Genomic DNA, 20190 nt, shown 5'->3' on the forward strand with positions numbered 1-20190 from the left:
CTGGGGATTAATAGGTAATATTGTATTCTCTCTCAACTCACTCTCCGTGCAGCACAGCAGACAATTTTTATTAGTTGTCCAGGTGATTTATGGGCTGTTAGGGCCAAGTGGTTAGATTTTAGATGTGATTCAGAGATCCAGGGATATAGTGAGGCTATAAATAAATAAAATCTATAAAAAAAATGGGTTTGCATTGGAGTCTACCTTCATTATTGTATCGCTTGGTCCCATCTTTCCAATATTAGCTTTCTCCTGTCTGTCAGTACTGGAGCCAAAATAGATGGGCAATGAAGATATATAGAAAGACATTTATTGCAACCTCACTGCAAGGTATTACAGTTTATATTGTGTGTTCTAAAATTCCAGTTTTATAAATATATACATATTAGCCCCACATGCATATACGTGAATATAAAAAGAGAAATTCAACACTGATGGTTCACAGGCACTGAAAAGCCAGCACATCCATATATATATAACTACATCAGTAAATGTGCTAAAAATGAAATGCAGGTTATGGCCCTCCCTATGATAACAATCTCAACTGCAGTGAAGTGTCAGCCTATCTGACCTCCACAAGCTGGTCTCTATGGAGTCTCAGTATCAAATGGTACAACTATTACATACACTGTATTAAGCCATTAGAGCAGGGTGGAACACCTTATCAGTCACTAATTAGCCATCACAAAATTGTGTTAAATAGGCTATTAGCAATCAATTACACACTTATGAATACTAAATGAGCTGTTCATTGCCATATCCCGGGACACAAAGGACAAATATGACACTGGTAATCAACATAACCCCCGAAAGTTAAACAGTAATTTCACATTTAGAATGACTGTTTAACTACGTCAAGTGTAATATTTTTAGCTAAATTTCTTTCCCCATCTTATGTGACCTTAATTTAATGTCCATGTCCAGAGGTGATTTGGATTACTGCTCGTGAAGCAAAACAATGACAAAGCACATTTAACTGCGAGCTATTTATTGCTGCTATAAAAAAATAACTGGTGATGATACTGAATATTCTTACTCTTGCGATTTCTTTTCATGCACTAGGGTTTAATTGACTGCTGCAGACTTTGCTGACATGACATGCAGGTGAGCTCTGCTTCGTCACGCAGTGAGCTGAGAGCAGTTTAAGTGGAAAGATTTATGCACTCCAGTATAATCAGCAAAACAAGGCCTATGCTGCATCAACCCCAGTTCACACAAGGGAAGCAGAAGCAGCACACTAACAACGCTGTTGTTGTCAGTGTGACAATACAATGAAATAACACAGAGTGCCTTTTTAGTCTCCAGTGAGTTCTCTGAAAACATCAAAGTGGAGATTTTCTGCCACTTTTCTTTGTTACTCGTGACAAGCTGATCTTCTTTGTGAGGGTGGGCTGGGTACTCCACACTCTTTGTTCACAGAGTCAGTGATTTCTGACACACAACAGGTCTGTCATACAGCATTTTCATGATAGTGAAATTTTCTCTGAAATGTTTAACTCTTCTGATCTAAAGTTGAAGACAGGCCTTCTTTGATCTCATGAATTTGATTAGTCAGTTCTGTATACACTGATCAAACATAACATTCTGACCACCGACAGGTGAAGTGAATAACACTGATTCGCTCCTCATCATTGCACTTGTTAGTGGGTGGGATATATTAGGGATCAAGTGAACATTTTGTCCTCAAAGCTTATTTGTTAGACTCAGGAAAAATGGGCAGGTATAAGGATTAATGTTTGATGATCAGATGACTGGATGGGATTTTCCCATCTTCCTGATCTGCAGTGGCCAGGATCTACCAAAAGTGGTCCAAGGAAGGAACAGTGGTGAACCTACGACGGGGTCATGGGTGGCCAAGGCTCACTGATGTACTGTACTTGAGGAACGAAGGTAGGCTCGCCTGCTGCTTCCAGATCCAGCAGGCGAGCTACTGAAGCTGAAATTCACAATTGACAATTCCCGACCCCTGTCCACAACTGGCAATAATGAGCACATGAGCAACAGAACTGGACCACGGATCAATGGAAGGAAGTGGTGTGGTCGGATGAATCATGTCTTTTTTTACATTACATGCATGGCCAGGTGCATGTGGGTCACTTACCTGCGGAACACCTGGCACCACATATTACTTTGACACGTACCATCTACCGAAGGATTGCTGCAGCTCATGTAAACCCTTTCATGGAAATAGTATTTCCTGATAGCTGTGGCCTCTTTCAGCCGGATAATGAGCCCTGACACAAAGCAAAAAAGGTTCAGGAATGGTTTAAGGAGCACAACAGTGAGTTTGAGGTGTTGATTTCACTTCCAAATTCCCCAGATTACAATACAATTGAACATCTGTGGGATGTGGTGGACAAACAAGTACAATCCATGGGAGGCCCACCTTGCAACTTTCAGGACTTAAAGGATCTGTTGCTAACATCTTGGTGCCAGATACCACAGCACAGCTTCAGGGGTTTAGCAGAGTCCATGCCTTGATGAGTCAGGGCTGCTTTGGCAGCAAAAGGAGAACAACCACAATATTAGCTGGTGGAAGTCTACATAGTGAGCTTCTGCTATGAATCTCTAATATTTTAATCCCGAGACTTGATTGATTATTATCCTAAACACATATTTTTTTTTAAACCACTTTGTGTCAGAGCTGATTCTCATTCCCACTTCTGCACACAGTCTGATAATGAGATTGGAGGCACCCTACTGTGATGCATCCTTAGAAATGAAAATATTTGCCAACCATAATTAATTGGTCTAAACAAACGCTCATGCAGATAGCTGACAGAAACACAAGCCCACAGAGCTGATCAGATTGGGTTTTTTAAACATGTGGTAAAAGCCTTTGACACTTCAGTGAACTGTTCGAGATGAGCTTGTACAGAAATATTCATTCTTTAAAGGCTTTCTCAGAAGTGTGATCATTCTTCATTCAATTAAAAGAAATAAATTGTTAAAAGTCTGCAGTAATGTGCAAAAGCCTTGAGCCAACCCCTCGTTTCTATATATTTTGCTAGGAAAATATTTATTGAAATACGCAAACACAAAGGGAAATAATCCATAAAGAGTTAAAACCTGAAAGTCAATATTTGGCATGACTACCCTTATTCATCAACACAGCCTGAGCTCTTTTAGACAAATTTTCTTGTAATTTCTTTAAGTAGTCTTCAGGAATAGTTCTCCAGACTTCTCAAGGACATTCCATTCTCCATCCATCCTCCAACAAATTTCCCACGTGTTGGATTAATAAAGTTTATCTTATCTTATTTTATCCAGATAATCCAACATTGCTTCAATAACATTGAGGTCCATCTCTCGGGGGTCCCATCCATGACTGATAGTGTTCCACTGACAGTGTGATTTCTATCAGCTGTGTTTTTACTGCATTGGAAGTGTGTTTGGGATCATTGTCACACTGAAAAATGAAGCTGCTCCTAATCAGATGTTTTCCAGATGACATTTTGACATGATTTCAAACACTCACTCTTATACCTCTCTGATTTCCTCTTTACATATTGATGACAATTTGAACCAAAAGTCAAATTTGGATTAATCACTCCCTAAGAACTCTTACCACAGATTTTCAGTCCAGTTCTTGTGCAATATGGCATACTTCTGCATTTTCTTCCTGTTTCCCTTCCTTAAGAATTTCTCCTTGACAGCCGCTGTTCCAATGAAAGCATTTATGCTGAGACAAAAGAGCAGAAGGATCAACTGAAGGGTCAGATGCATCTCTCGGGTCCTGTGTCAGGTCTTTGCTGGATTTTTTCCCCCCATTTTTTAAGGACATAACTCTTTGTGATTCACCTTTCTGGTGCAAATAAATGAGGGGTGTATATTATTGTTTACACTTTTTTACCCCAGGTACTCAGATACTTTTATTAACTTTCCACAGCATTTGTGTGCCAGTTCACCTGATTTTGCTTATAATGTTGTATATTGTTATATATATTGTGTTATTATAATCACTGACAATCAAACATAGGTGCCACTGTATTTGTGTTATGTTTGGTATGGCGCAATATTTTAAATGACTTTCATATCAATTTTGGTGCATATAATCTATAAATCCAACACAACTTGAGGTGAAAGAGCTGCAGAGGTCTGTGAACACAGTATCATAGCCAGTAACATCAACAGAAGGTGAGGTTTTAGAGTTATACACTAGACTGAAGAGTTTCCAGCCAAAGGAAGATTAGAAGTCAGATACATATACATGTACTTTCCTTAAAGTCCAATATTATCAGGGGTTACAAATCCTTCTATCAATGCATGTAGTATTTAAAATAATTTCCCCCAGAGTTTGTACTTTAAATGGCTGTGTAAATGACACTACACAGGCATTTTTATTGATAGCCAAGAAGATTCACCAGACACTACAAATGGTGTGCATTTTTTTAAACCTTTAATCAGGCAACAGCGGTCGACTGAATGTAGAGACATATTGATCAGACAGCCAAAGTGCACGTCCTTGGTTGTGATTGACCAGTAAACTGGGAAATGTTTGACAAAAGTACAGATTGAATAAAATGCTGTGGACAGTTTAGCAGAAAGAGCAAAATCAATAAAGACAAAACAAGCTGAAATATTTGATTTTGATCGGTTTGTCTGCAAACCGAACAGCTATTTTAAAGCTTCTTTTCTGAAGATTTTTTAAAACTTCAAGTTCAGAATCATATTGATATTCTGGTAGTTTCCAAACAGGATCGTAGCAATTAAACAGCACCACAGAAGGCTTCTAGTTTAATAAACACAGGCTTCTGCAGATTGGTTTCTTAATCCTGTAATTAAAATGACATTTTAGCAAAATGCAGTGTTTGTACAAAGTCCTTTATTATGCATAAATATGTAACAAACCATAACAGCCTCAAAATTCTGTACACAATTTTACACAGATTAGGACACCTGCTTGTGAATCATACACAAACTGCTATTAACATAATATCACAACACTGCTGGAAACCCACTATTTGCATAGATAGAAAATAAGCACCTTGGTAAAGTAAATTCATACTGTAAACGTCAGTGTTTATTTGGGGTTAAGAAGTACAGTAGCTTTTCTGAGAGTACTTGGCTTTTCCAGTCGAAACTCTCTCATTTTTTAAAACCCTAAAAGCCTAAAATACTTTCTGGGCTCAGAACCTCACAGGGTGATTTGTATTCAGTGCACATAAGACTCAGTTTGGCATGCTGTACCTCCAAGTGCTGGTCTCTCTCTCTCTCTCTCTTCACTCCCAAAGACAAAAGTCTCAGCTGTGCCAAAGAACCGCATCCAGTCAAGATTTGCTGGGAATCTGCCACATCGATGGCATGCTGTTTCCAGTATACTAGCTACATGAAACAATACTCTGAGGAGCCTGATGGAATTATCTGCGTCATAATGTTATTAATCCAGGACTTTCTTCTTCTTAAATTAGATTACTTTTTATGTTTTAATAATTTACAAATAATAATTTAGCTTTAAGCCTATACAGTATCACAATTTCACCTGGACGTTTTTTGGGACTTTAACACCATCACCATAGTGAAACTGTACAACAAAACCTGTCCATGCACTTTCTCTCACATCTTTGGCCACTCGTGGATTAATTGTGCCGTGCAGGCAGTAACAGAGCTTTGAGCGCCTGTTATTTCCTACGTGCCAAAAGTCACTAGCTTCTCATTTTAACAACATTACAGTGCAAATAAAACTTAAAGTGTTTCTAGAATGAGTGTACATGATGTGCTCTGTCCTTATTACAACACCCAGGACACCATTTCGTATTTAAACTAAGCTAACCTCTACATTAATGATTATTGCAATGTCATTTAGAAATATTAAGAGTGGTAAATTAAAGATCATGGCACATTATCATGGTTAATGTGCCATTTTTAAACAAATATGCAACCTGTTATAACTGCTGCAGCATAAAGTAAAATAAAGGTTGTAAAACCATAAAAAAATGAAATGTTTCCAATACATTTAATAGTATGTATTAGTAGTATGTCTGTTTCTAAATTACCTGAGGTGTAAATGTAATATATTATCATAATTTAAGATCATTATTATTATTATCAGGCTTCACAGGGTTAAAACTAATGTTTTTTTAAGTGAAAATGGCAGATTTCACAGATTTCACAGCTCCTGGACAGCAGCCAATCTTAAAATATCTAACAGCACTGAATCAGCAGACACATCCACACAGGAATCAATCAGTCAATCAATGACGGGTCTGAAAAAGGTGAGTACAGATCATTTGTGCATCACAGCATCACACTGGCAGCGCACTCTGCTGACCTCCAAATTCACAGTCAATACTAAAGTGAACACTTCGCTTCCTAGACCATCCTTGACATGACACAGGGCATTTCTGCTATCCATACTAAATAGTTTCGCTTTAAAATTTGTAATAGAGTTGGTATTTCAGACAGTCAGGAATAAAACGGTGTAATTAAGCCTCATGTCGTAACCTGATAAGCCATCCAATTATTCTGCAGCGGGTGTCATGACAACAATACGGAGCTCCCTGCTACCTCCCACCTACCACCGCCACAATTATTTTCAGTCATGATGCCGTGAATACAGAGAAGACCACTTCAACCAGACTGTGGCACAATATAACATGCTCTTGACAACAAACAGCATTTGAGTGGTGGATATAAATAAACCGCACAGTCTAATAAAAAAACAAGAAAACAATTGGAATGTATCATTTCCACTTATGAAAAGAGATGTTTAAGAGAAAAGGAAAAGCATCCTTAAAAGAGGACAGTGTGAACTATGTAAATGAAGATAACAAGTGATGACTGATTTTTTGTTACCATATAATCATGTACAAAAAAGTAAGAAAAATGAGCGACTCCTGCAGTAGTAAAACCCACAGTCATTTAAATCTGTACAAATCGTCTAACCTAACGCAAAAGCACACAAGCATCTACACATTCACGTCCCAATTAGCGTGATAAAAAAAAGCCCACCTGTGAAAAGCCCTGATTCTAATCATCCTACTTCATTTATAATGATACAATATGTATACATACAGTAAATAGGTACAGCTTTGACACTGAAAAAATACAGCATATGGAAATATGTTTCTTTAGTCTAAGATTTTGGGCTTGAAACACAGTTTCCATAACCTAACAGCATTAACAGTAACATTGTCTTTATGTACAGTGACAGCTGAATGAATGAGGAGATGCTAAACTCGCCGTATTCCAGTCAGACCGTGATGATCGTTACAGAAATCTCAGCCTGTTACTTCGAGAGTAAATTCGCAGTTATATTTAGCATTTAAGACGGAAAGAAAAACAACTATGTAAACTTTTATGTATGCACTGCAAACCAGGCAGATCACTTTCACGCACAAGAGGCTGCATATGATTAAAATTTGCTTATCTTGTTTATCTTATTTTGCACATTATGTTTAGGTTAGCTTGGATACAGAAACTACAGATCTTTGGCATAAAGCCTGGGGTGCAAATTGGTAGTGTGGTGAACTTTTCAGACTGAAAATCAGGCAGGATTTTGGAATTAGTAGTTACAACAACATCTTATTCTCCGTTAGTTCAATTTGATCACTGTTAGCATAAATTTTTCTATTTATTACAGTTGTAAATTGCCAGAGTAACCGTTTTAACATAAAAACAGCTGGTTGTTGTGTGCATTCCTAATGGTCTTGAAGCTTTAGTTACTTATTGAATACATCATTTTAAACCTCATAATGACACTAAATGTAAAAGGGATACCAAAATACTTTACCTATAAGGAAAAATAAAACATACATAAATGGTTCTTTCTTGACCTTGAAAATAACAATCTGGTAACTTTCCCAACACAAGGGCAAGTTCAAGGACTCCTGAAGCTTTCAGCCTCATGTTTCCCAGCAGAAAGATGCACTCGGATTTAACAATTTCTGGGTCCTGCAACAAAAGACGGATGAATAAATTGGAAGTTAAATTCCCTCTTCTCATACATTATCTCTATTACAAATATGATGGATGCCAAACCCCCCCACCCGCTGCAAACAATGACCCGATATATAACAAACTGAACCATTCCCATGACAACCTGGCACATCTATCTGCTGGGAAAGGTCACAACAAGTGAATGAAGTGAATCAAGCAGTGAGAATTTGGGACCAAAAAACTACGATCATATACAGCTAGCTGGAGATTAAATTTAAGTACTCCACTTTACTTTGTAAATGTTACAAGTATTCTTCTTAAAGAAACATTTCCTTATTGACTGTGTTGCCAGGAAAAAAACCTGACACACACTTTTATATGTCTGTGTGTCTAATGGGGGCTTCATCCCCCAAAAGAAATGGTTTGTTCGATACAACAAACTGGATGATTTGTGTAAAACCCATTCAGCATCATGACAGAGTGTTCACTCCAGTGTCTGATGATGACTCCTAACACTGGACTTCTTCCAGCAAGTGCTGTGACTGGCAGCTGTTACTGCACCAAAACAAACAGCAAGATTAGAGAGCGCTCACATTTTCAGAAAGCGATAGCAGGCATATATACAGTGTACGCATCTTTGGACTGTGACATTTGTGCAGTCATTACTGTAATTTACAAGTGGAATCCACATGTGGAAATGTTTCACAAATTATGACTAAAAGGAGGAGACTCCAAACTTCATCCTGTGTGAATTGCATTGTGTACAAATTTGTCGTCCTTGCTCTCTTCGCTGTGGTGTATTGCGCACTGTGTGCACCAAATTTTAAGATGGCAGGAGATGGCTGTTTACACTGAGAGAAGTGGGTTTTGACTGGCAGGCATTCACAGAAATAACATTTCATAATATCAGGGTATTCACTCTGGCTTCTCTGCAGCAGTGACTGAATATCAAATACAGGCTTTCTCATTCAGTTTGTGCACCGGGGAGGGTGATATGTTTTTTTCTTTCTGATCGAGTAAAGCATGCTGTTTTTGTCAGCCTGGGTACTGGAGCGTATGCTTTTTGTCTAATTTCTGTGGTGCTGTATGTCGGGCAGCTATTGCCGGTATGTGTTATTTAAACTCATTGTTGCAGACAGGCAACAGATTCTCAGTGGAGACCTCCGGGAGACTCAAAGCTGCATTGTCAGAGACGGATTCGGAGCGGGACTCGGCCAGTCTGACAGAGACAGAGAAAAGCAGAGCATTGCTAGAACATTTTTTTCAGATGAAAAAGGGTTTATAGTCTATACAAAGGTTAAAAAAAACTGACAGAAGAAAGAAGCATATAATGTAGCAAGGTCACAGACACAAACACACAACGGCAGAGGATGTTGATTTGACTCAAAATGACAAAGAACAAATGGGAAAAGGGAGTGCTAGTGGACAAAGTGCAGCGTGTGAGGTCGTGAGTGGCAGACAACAAGAAAATTCAGTGTTTTTGATGTCATTCGGAAAAACACTGGCAACACTGAAAAATAAAAGCCAACTCCAAAATTGAACAGAAGCGCTACCCTCTACAAATTAAAAGGTGATTTATTTGGTATATTATATTTTAACAATAAACATTTTTCAGCACTCCATTGGCTTTGATGTGCAACTTAATGATTAAAATCATATCATTCACTCAGTCACTGTGCTTTTTCTTTTTTTTTGCACTGGTGATCGACAGGTTGACAGATGAGGTCAGGCAGGAGTCTCCGTGGGCTATGACGCTTGCAGATGACACTGTGATCTGCAGTGAGAGTAAGAAGCAGGTGGGAGAGAGTCTGGAGAGGTGGGGGTGTGCACTGGAGAGAAGAGGAGTGAAAGCCAGTAAAAGCAAGATGGAATACGTGTGTGAATGAGAGGAGACAGGTGACAGGGGTGACTTGTGACAGAAGGATAGCAGCAAGAGTGAAAGGGACAGTTTACAAAGTGAAACCGGCTGAGGTATGGTTTGGTAATGGTGGCACCAACAAAAAGACAGGAGGTTGAGCTGAAGATGTTAAGATTGGGCTGGACCAGGAGGTAATGAAGACTACTAACCAAGGAAATGTAATATTAAAATTAATATTGAAAAACTGATTTTAAGTAATAGTTTAATCCTAATTTAAATTTTTTTAAAAACAAACTTGAATGTGGCTCTGAGCGTTTGATCATTTTCTTATCAGTGGAGTCACATATGTCCAGAGGCCAGTGCTTTCCCCTTGCAGAGAGCAGATTGGACTGGGATAATAATGCCAACTGGGTTGGCATTCTTCACATTAGGCCTGAAATAAGGACGCACAGCAAGCATGTACTGTCATAAAACAATACACTTATCACAACACTTACCGTTGTCTGTCTCCTCCATTTCCATGTTGCTGCGTGCCAGATACAAGACAGAAGAAATCAAGACAAAGTGAATCAGTGCTAAAGGTTAGGATAAGTGAAGAAAAGGTGATAGGAACTGTCCCGCTAAAGGGCATCAGGAGTGTACATGTACACATTACACATTGTGAAGTGAGCTGCCCCACTTTCACCATCCAGTTAGCAAAGTGACACACAAAGAAGTCTAAACTAAAATAAAACGAACCCTTCACATTTCAATGGGGAGAAGCACTTCAGTGCTAAATCGGCTGTTACACAGGGTCACCGTTCATTTATGAAATTTTAAATACCATAAATGAATCATTTTAATTAAACCAGTTTGAACTGAAGCTGAAGTCAATAGTTGTGAGCACTTTTGGCCCTGCTAAAAATAGATTTTTTAATGAGGTCTAAATCCTGACCTGTGCAGCTAAGTGTTAATTAAAATTATTCCACTGAAGTTGGTTTAACGGTATCAGCTGCAGCTCAACTCGCAAAACTACAAAGTGCTACCAGTGACCCCTGGAGGTCATGCTGCTGCTTACACCAAAGTGGATTAAAGTGATTTAAAATGAATCGCCAACCCGCAGACCAATAACGTGACCCCGATGCTATATTTAAACAAGCGCAAGCGTAGAAATACCAGGAAGCTGAAGAGGCACTGGTGATGGAAACTTACTGCAGTGTGTGCAAGCGATTCAGACAACCACAAACCAAACAGGCAATTCCTATACAAACACCTAATGTTATGAGCTATACAAAGTTAGAGCAAGAGTAACAGACTATTGTTAGTAAAATACTGTGGGTACTGGCAAAATTCTTTGCCCCTTAAAGATGACTCTGACGACTTCCCCAGTACCCTTAATGACAAGTTTTGACACCTCACAATATATAAATACATGGTTTAATGACCACTAGAATAGTTTCTGGGTTTTTTTAAAGGGTAGCTGTGAAGGCAGAGACTACCTTCACTAACGTTTGAGGCAATCCCAGTCATTCTGTTGTATAAGCAGGCCTGAAATATAACAGAAACCACTCAGTTCACAAAAGAGCTTTTTCTATTTAACAATAAATCTTTGGCAGTTAAACATACTTACATTTTTGGAACTAAAGGGCTAGAGAGTAGATAAACAGCAGAGACGTTTTAAAACAGTTCTCCTTGAACATACGAAGAGCCACAAATAAAACCCTCCTCAGTTGTATCTAAAGGCATTCCCGAAGTCACATACAACATTTAATAGGTGTGACAGCCATGACAACTCAATGTCACCCAGATTCTTCAGAGTTTCAGACCGCATCTCATTCACCAGTGCTGTACCACAACTGCAGCGCTTGACATCCTTGCTGACCCCTGCAGAGCACGTTCACTCTAAACACTTCAAACTCCTTTAGTGCGACTCCCAGGACGTCAGATTTAGTAGACGTTTATCTAGAGTTTCACCTACCCCCTATTTGACAACTGTCCCCATCCCTGCTGAGAAGTGTCTGAGTGATGTCCTGCGTTCCTTTTCTGCTCTCCACGCATGTGAAAGCAGCTTCCACAGAAACACACATGCAGAAAATCCCTTCGTCGAATTTACTCATTTGCTTTCCCCAAAACTTCCGTTAGCCACAGGCAGCACAGCTTAACGAGTGCCATCTCTTTAATGTGTGCAGCACCATCTTTCTGTAGCTCTTCTCTGTCTTTGTAGACAGATTTTACAGAGCTGTAGGATGTATACACAGTCACAGAGACTGAAAGCTGGCTACACAACGAAATTAAGAGCCATGCAGACAATCATAAGCTCAATCGACTGGCCTCCATTACTCTGTTTTGGATAAAGGAGCTAATATTAAGAGGTTTAGGTTTAGTTACTTGTGAGCTGCGAGTTTTCAGAGTGATCAAGTGTATTAAGTAGTAACAGGTGAAATGTACTATGTTTATATATGTAATTTAAAAGATACGCAATTTAAAAAGCGTATCCGCATGCAAGGATTTGTACCAATCAGGCAGAAAAAGGGGGGTATTCCTTCACATCAGTCGTCACATTGACGTGTGACTTTTTCATATCCCTCATGTCTCACATTTCACCTGAGACTCACATTCCTGTCTCTGCAGGTATCCTACACCTATAAAATGTCAATTTTACAAGCTGTCACACATCGTGGTATAAGCGCTGTATCGTAATCCTAGTTCAATGACAAGGTGTTGATGCATTGTGGAGCTCCCGCACTGGTTTGAGCTGGTGTGCTCCTGAAACATCTGTCTGGGAAAGTGGTGATCTTGTGGCAATCAAAGGGGGTCACTTGTTCCACATGATCTCAATGAGTCAATTATGCTTGATGTTTAGAACAAGCTTACAGCTTTAAGGGTGCATGTTGTACAGTGATGGCCTATAAAACAAATAATGTATATTTATGGCATCCTATGAATAAATATTCAGTCAAATTTACCTTTTCGAAAAAGGTTGGCCATAAAGCTAAATAAAAATACAGATTTTCAAAACAAAATTAAACACCATATTTCATTAAAAATAAACATAAATAAATAAGGAAATAAATTCCTCCTTTTAATGTGTCAACTACACATTTCACAGAAGCTGGGTGAGGGGTGATGAAAGACTGGAAAGTTCTTTTTAATGGGTGTGTACAGCAGTAACAGCATATAAATGTTTTTGGAGCAACACATGCTGTGGTGTATAAATTTTTCAGGAAAAGCCTGGATTATTTCACCAAAAAGTGCTGATAACACCATTCTGCATGTACTTCAACAGAGCGGCTCAACAGGAAGAGAATCAGGGTGTCCAGCCTGGAGTCCAGAGCCATCACCCCTTTAAAACATTTCATAAATTATGAAATGAAAAATACGGCAAAAGAGTATCTGAATAGCCTCGGAGAAGCTGAGATCCTACAAGAAGCAAGAAAGGGAATATATTTTCTTTTCAAGACAACAGAATCTGGTCTCCTCAAGTTCACAGTGTTAAAAGAACAGTTAAATAATAATTACTATATTATTACCATACTGTAGTAGCACTATTGTGAATCGTATAAGGTTTAAATGACTTACAAAAAATCATTGTATTCTGCTTACATTTTTAGGCTATTATAACTTTTCAGCTAAGAGCGTTTGATTTAACAGCTAAGACTGGGATAGGTAATTACCATCGTGCAAAGTGCTGCATCAAGTCAATTACAGCTACTGCAAAAGGCACTGTGATTTTCTTTAATGGGAACCGACGGCTACTTTATTCAAAAACTGCCAAGTATTATTTGTTTAGTTTTTCTTTTTTCTTTTTAATTGACACAGGTTTCTCTTGTAAATGAGACACTAAGTCTCAGTGGGATTACCTGTAAAAATAAAGGTTGAATAAAATAAAAGACAAACTTGCAGAATTCTGACATTAAATTTGGTGGAAAGGTTTTCTCCTGTTGCCTCTCACACAACGGTCATATTAGTGGAGGATTCACTACAAAGTGAAACAGTTCGGCATAACTCCAGAGTCTGTAACTTCTTGCAGAAGGTCTTTTGCATGAGTCAGATCATTTATAAAGCTTTGAATTTTTCACACAACCCTTTGGAGATCAGATAATCCCACTCGACTATTCACAGTAAGAAATTTTGATTATGCCCACCCAAACCTTTGCATGCCACTGTGAAAATATCTTTAGACAGCTGCTTTGAATATCAAGTTATTTCACCAGTTTCAATGCCAATCTTTTACACCAAGGTACCTTGGAAAATCACGTGTATCACATTCGCCTGCTTATTTCAGTTTCTATGTGACTTTCAATATCTGTTTTTAAAAGAAAAGATTTTTCATCCAAAGACTCTCAAGGGCCCTCAGTGTAACTCAGGAGCAATGTTCCCTCTAAGCTGCGCACGTGCGCAATTGCGCACTGCTGGCACGGTCTCTGCGCACAGAAAATCTGTGTTGCGCACAAAAAAAAAAATTAACCTGAATTGAAATTAAAATTAATACTTTAACAATTCTGTTTTGCAGTGTTAGTCAGTGAGTGACTGGCTGCTCCCATATTGTATTACAACGATGCCACCTTATCCCAAAGTCCAGCCAATAATGCGATTTACATTCGTATATAAGCAGCTAATCAACGTGGTTGACAGGCTATGACAGCGTCCTTATGTGCCGACACCTTATGTGCAAAGCGGCGTGGCTGATGTGGAGTGAAGCCACGTTAATGACAACGTGTACAACCATTGGAGATGTGAGCAGGACAGACGGAACAATTGACGGAAAAAGTGTGGACTTTATACCAGTTTTTAAATTGTGTTGATAGTCCACGTAAAACCAGAGTTGTGATAAAAAAAAATATGCAATGTTTGGTTTTCTTCCTGAATACTGTCGTTGTTTATATTTACTGCGGGAATAAACGGTAAAAACGGCGTTTTATAAGAAAAAAGGCTCGAAAGCACTCTCCGCCTGGGAGCAAAAACAAACTCCACCCCCCTCTCCCTTTCCTATTCGTCCAAAAAAGTACCACGTCGACCAATCAAAAAATAATATGGCAACGTGGCATCTAGTTGTTAAGAAACGGGGGGATGTTTTAGGAGTGACGGCGGTGCTTTGATATGTGAGAGATTTGCGACGTTTAGCGCAAATCTTGTGTAGTTAGTGTGTAGTGTAGTTTTGCTGTGTGTGTCAGAACAATGAGGCGAGTACTGAATGTTACAGGTGTTACAGGAGTGATACATCTCCTGTTGTCAGGCCTGCAGGTATCAGGCTGTTGTTCTCCTTTATCTCATAGGGGACAGAAATTATTTTTTGGAATGGCACAAATGATTTGTGTGGCATCAGATTTGATGCAGAACAGCTGATTGTTCTGTAAATAGTTTGAAATGTTTATTTAAAAATGCCTTGGCTGCATTTAAAAAAAAAAATAGCTGCAAAAAATCTTTGTTGTTTGCCAAACTGAGTTACTTTTTTGAAGAAGTAACTATATAATTAATTGCCCAGCATTGGTCATTATATACTGTATTTTGCAGACAGAGAGTTACAGGACTCTCCCAGACCACAGACTCATAAAAAAAGCTCTGACTTGTATTAAAAAGAAAGAAAGTTGTGTTTTCAAAATTGGAGTTCAAGTTATTTTTACTTCCAATAGTGTTAACATACTACACAGGTTAATGACTAGATTTTTTTTACATTTTCATTGTAAGGGGGCTAAAGCAGTTAATTAAAAGTAGTCTAACATAAATGTAAATGCTGTAATTTGATTATTTTAATAAACCATGTAACTTGGATGGATTAGATGCCGGCACGACCACAGTGCACACGTCTGATGTCGCTCACAGTGGTCCAAGGGATCGCTCAGGGAGTTTGTGTGTTCGCTCAGACATGTGAAAAATTAGAGGGAACATTGCTCAGGAGCTATTGAACTGTAATCAAAAGGCATTCTTCATTGAAACTGTGTTGAATACATTTGTTTCTTATGTTAATATTTAAATATTAGTGTGCACAAAAGAAGAAAATCTGATTTTATTCTCATTAGCACTCTGCAGAATTACAGTCACATACAAAGCTCACCTTGAGAATGCATCCTCAAGTCCATCTTCCACATCCTGTTGAGACACAAAAATAGGACTCAGTCCACGTTCAAAGTGCTTCAAGTTATAATCCTGCTCCTTCTGTACTTTCAAGCATTTGTGCATCTGCACTGAGCCAGCTGCTTGCCTGTTTGCTTATTCACATAGATGAACTGCTACTGAGGAACCAATCTGTGAAAATAGATTCTTTTAAACCAGTCACAGATGCAACTCAATTAACAGTCACAGTAATAGATATTTAGTACAATATGATGAAGTACACTGGAAAAATACCCCACTTAATAAGCACGGACAGATGATAAACTGCACGACTGCAACAATAAAATGAACTTGAACCAGCTTGAACCAGGTCTCGTTCAGCCACACGATCATTTCTCACTGAGAGGAAAGGCACATCAGGGAAAATGTGCATCAGCGGGATTTCCGTGTATGAGATCAGTGTATATGGGAGACATTCTTATGGGTATGGTGTCACCTAGTGTTGAAAATCTGCAACTGAACACCAGAATATACAGATGTGCAATAAATGTATAAAATTAGCTCACATTATTTTATGCTTTGCACATATTTATTACATTTATAGAGGATAAATGGAAGGATATGACCAATAATCATACTATACTATTCCTTCCCACTTTCATTTTTTCAGTTTCTTTATCTTTATTCATTTAATTGTACATTTTAATCTTTTTTTCTACTGAAATTTAAAGTTTCATTTTTTTCCATTTAAATTTGGCTCATGTAAAGAAGAGGTCCGTGGATATATGACCATATTCATCATTCTAGTCCACTTATTCAGTTTAAAAGTTTAAAGCACATTTAATAGAAAGACAACATCAAACTAATTTGAAATAATAAATTTTACATGAAATAAACATGGTTTAAAAAACTCAAATCAAATATATTATGTATGAACATTTAACAGTGGGATTATTTGATTGTGAAAGGAAGGCTACTGCAAAGCCTTGGAGCAGCAACCACAAAAGCACAATGTCACTAACTGCAGTATTTAAAAGCAGCTGGTTTGAGGATTTAAGAGACATAGTGATATATTAGGAGTGGAGAACTTCTGAAATGTGCAGTACCCAAACACTGAAGCAGGCATGGATTTATAGGCAAAAGGAGCAAACATTAATTCTGTATTTGACAGGTAGCAAGAGCATGCAAGCTAGCACTGATGTAACGCTTTAAAGCTGACCTACCCAAGAGTCATGTTTGATTGGTCGCCTTCGAGTAGGGTTACTACGAGGTGAGGGCGAGCTGAGCGAAGCAGAGAATAAGGGCCTCCGGAGCTTTTCCTCCATCCCAGTGGGCTTATGTGCCTCTGGATCTGTGAGAGATGGCAGGTGCTGATGAGAGGCTGCCAAACAATAAAGCAAAAGTGCAGGAAGAAGGAAACATAGAGGGCAGAGTAGAGACAGGCAGATGAGCGGTAAAGGACAGACACATCCGGACGCAAAGGAAAGGAATAGTTGTCAGATATCAAAGAGGTGAAACAACATCTCCAGCCCGTGGCACTCAAAAACTTCTCCATGACAGGCACAATTTAAATCATGTCTGTAAAAATTTAATGCATCTGTCTGTGTAGTTATTCCAAAGGTCCTTGAGGCTTTCACACCAGACTTTCTCTATGTCCTCAGGCCACTACCACTGGGAGCAGAGCAAATTTTAATTGAAAGAATCTGGGAAAACCAGGCCGCGACTAACAATGGATGATTAAGTCTCATTTTGTAAGTCTGCTGACCCTCTGAGGTCAGGAAAACATTTTGACCTATAAAGAATAACCTATAAATGTCACAGTCATTAGAAGGCACTTAAAATTCACTGTTTCCCTGAATACCTAACGAGTGCTGCATAAATAGGTGATTTGCCCTGAGCGTGTATGACAAGTGACAGATGACTGATACATTTGTGAGAGAGCAGTGTCAATCAAAAAATTAAAAGCCAAAGTTGTGATACTTCGTATAACTGAAAAGGTCATTTAAGATCATCATAGGACTGACTAGCAGCGACTTCCACTCAGTCATGATGAGTTTAAAGGGATGGGTTTGTACGGATGAAACAAATCGGCATCTTATCATCGCTTCACTTCCATAACACAGCATATTATTTTCACAGCATTAATCAGATCCCCGTGTGCAGACTGATTTCAAACGCGGATCTTGAGAATTGATTACAGAAGCAACAAAACTGAAAGAGGGTTTAAGAGAAAAGACACTCTTTGGCGTTCTTGCTGAGAGATAGATGAGAACACTGACGCCACTTTCTCGTCTCGACAGTAAATACCGTGCGACTCAAAAAGACAGCTGCCAGTTAGCAGAGCATAAAAAGTGGAAACTGCAGGAAACTGTGAGCTGTGACGCATGATGAATTCTAATGTTTTGACATGAAGGCCCCAAACAGCTTGAGCAGCGTAGATCAAAACTTTCAGCCGTTTTAATGTGTCATCTGTGCCCAAACACAAACAGAGTGGTTTAAAAAGAAAACGTAATGCTGCACATCCCTAAAGACGCTTTTATCTTCTGAAACATGTTGCCTGCCTCAAATTCATTAAAAATCACATTTTTTTCAACATTTAATTAGTTGTATTTGTACTATTTTCAATAAAATGGAGCAATAAAAAACATTTTCAAGTCATGATCCTATTTTGGAAAGCGGATCGTCTAATCAGCCTCTGTCATATCTTAAAAACTTCATAGTACCTCATTATCCTAGCACAGCACTTCTCTCTCAGACTGCAGGCTTACTTCTAGTAAGTGTTTCAAAAGTTTTCAACAGTAGAAAGAAAAAGTCGAATCCTGATAAATCTTAGAGTTAGGGCTGGATCGGATTATCCTGAAGCATCACTTTGTTATACTGCAACAGGCTTGCAGTCTATCCCATGATCCACTGAGTGTTTCTTCTTCACTCACCTCTTTTAACTCTGTGTGTTTATACATCACTACTATTTAATCATTAGCAACTATTAAACCCTGGTTCTCTCTGCTCTCTTCTCCCCTCACCCCCAACTACTCACGGCAGATGGCTGCCCCTCTCTTAGCCTGATTCTATCGGAGGTTTCTTCCTGTTAAAATGGGGTTTTTCCTTCCCACTGTCACCAAGTGCTTGCTCATCGGGGCAAGCACTTGTCTGGTTGTTGGGGTTTCTTTTTAATACTGTAGGGTCTTTAACTTATAATATAATTAATATAACACACCTTGGCACAATGCTGATTGTGAATTCAATTGAATTTTTATAATCTCCCCCCCCCCCAGTATGGTTTTATGGTGATGTGTCAGACTTGTTAAAAAGCAAAGAAAATTAATTTAATTTGGATTTGTTGCTATTTTTAATATTGAGAACTAGATAATTTGTTAAATCACATTAAAACAACTTCACAGTTAACATAGTATTTAACATTCTGCTGTCTTTTACCTTTCACTAATATAGTCATATCTTGTTCGATATGCTGGGACACAATATGGAGGAGGACACAATAAAATGAAGTTACCCGCTGGGACACACTGAGTGTCGGCTGCCTCTGTCTGCCCATTGCTTGCTGCGCACTTACAGCAGGTCCTGGCCTTCTTGCTTTTGTCTGTGAACCGAGAAGCTGTTTCAAACTCTTAGAAAATAACAGACTCCAACTATAGTTGAATCTTTCATTCATGCACAGACAATTTGTACTCAGCATTTTGTGGACATTAAACTAAAGTTCCAGAGTCATTTCCTCTTTGTTCAGGGAACTTACCTTCCTGAGCAATCTCCCAAAGATCTAAGGCCACTTTAAAGGCCTGGGCTACTGTTAATGTTACAGCCTGAGCCTGGAAAGAGAATAACACAGAGAAACTAGATGAAAATAAATTATTATTAATAATGGGTATTTGATTTTGTGATAAAGAAGATATTTTAACTTTTTCTTTTTATGAGAATGCATCTATTATCATAGATTTGTCAGAAAGCAGTATTTTTAATACTAACCACAAAAGTAAAACTCGAGTCTCACTAAGGAATCAGCCACAAGATGGAGCCACACACCACCCATTGTTATGTTACACTTAGAGTTCATAATTCTTGGTCCTGAAACAAACTGAGCATCCTCCTAAAGTCTGACAACATATATCCAACACATCAGTCTAAATACAGGTATATACAAGAAGCCCACAGCACTGCAGACTTACAATTTTCTTCTTTTGGCAGAGAAAGGCATGGCACTCTAGAGTCTCGTTGAACTGACTCTGAGAAACATATGCAAAGACCTTATCCTGAGTTTTATCTGCTGTGCAGTATGAGATTCTGTTTTAAAGGAAAGAGAGAGAAGTGAGAGAGAACAGAAGTTTATTGCAGTGTAGCAGTTCCATCAATTCACATGATATACAGTCAGTTACAAAGGCTCTATACATTTCAGCCAAGCACATAAA

General features: G+C 38.6%; 1 protein-coding gene across 7 annotated transcripts in view; it reads right to left on the reverse strand.

Annotated features, from left to right (window-relative positions):
* Window positions 1-4805: 4805 nt before the first annotated feature.
* si:dkey-71h2.2 (low density lipoprotein receptor adapter protein 1) overlaps window positions 4806-20190 on the reverse strand; it is a 49754-nt gene continuing 34369 nt past the window's right edge. Inside the window, exons 4-10 of one of the 7 annotated variants that reach the window (XM_019346060.2) lie at window positions 19951-20065; window positions 19521-19593; window positions 19281-19367; window positions 16993-17120; window positions 15771-15805; window positions 10234-10262; window positions 4806-7893 (exon numbers count right to left, since the gene is read on the reverse strand). In XM_019346060.2, coding sequence (XP_019201605.1) covers window positions 7877-7893; window positions 10234-10262; window positions 15771-15805; window positions 16993-17120; window positions 19281-19367; window positions 19521-19593; window positions 19951-20065 — 484 coding nt within the window. In that variant the 3' untranslated portion in view covers window positions 4806-7876. The other 6 variants (XM_005460308.4, XM_025898770.1, XM_025898769.1 and 3 more) reach the window with 6 other exon arrangements.

This window comes from Oreochromis niloticus, linkage group LG15, assembly GCF_001858045.2.
Source record: "Oreochromis niloticus isolate F11D_XX linkage group LG15, O_niloticus_UMD_NMBU, whole genome shotgun sequence".
Lineage (NCBI taxonomy): Eukaryota > Metazoa > Chordata > Actinopteri > Cichliformes > Cichlidae > Oreochromis > Oreochromis niloticus.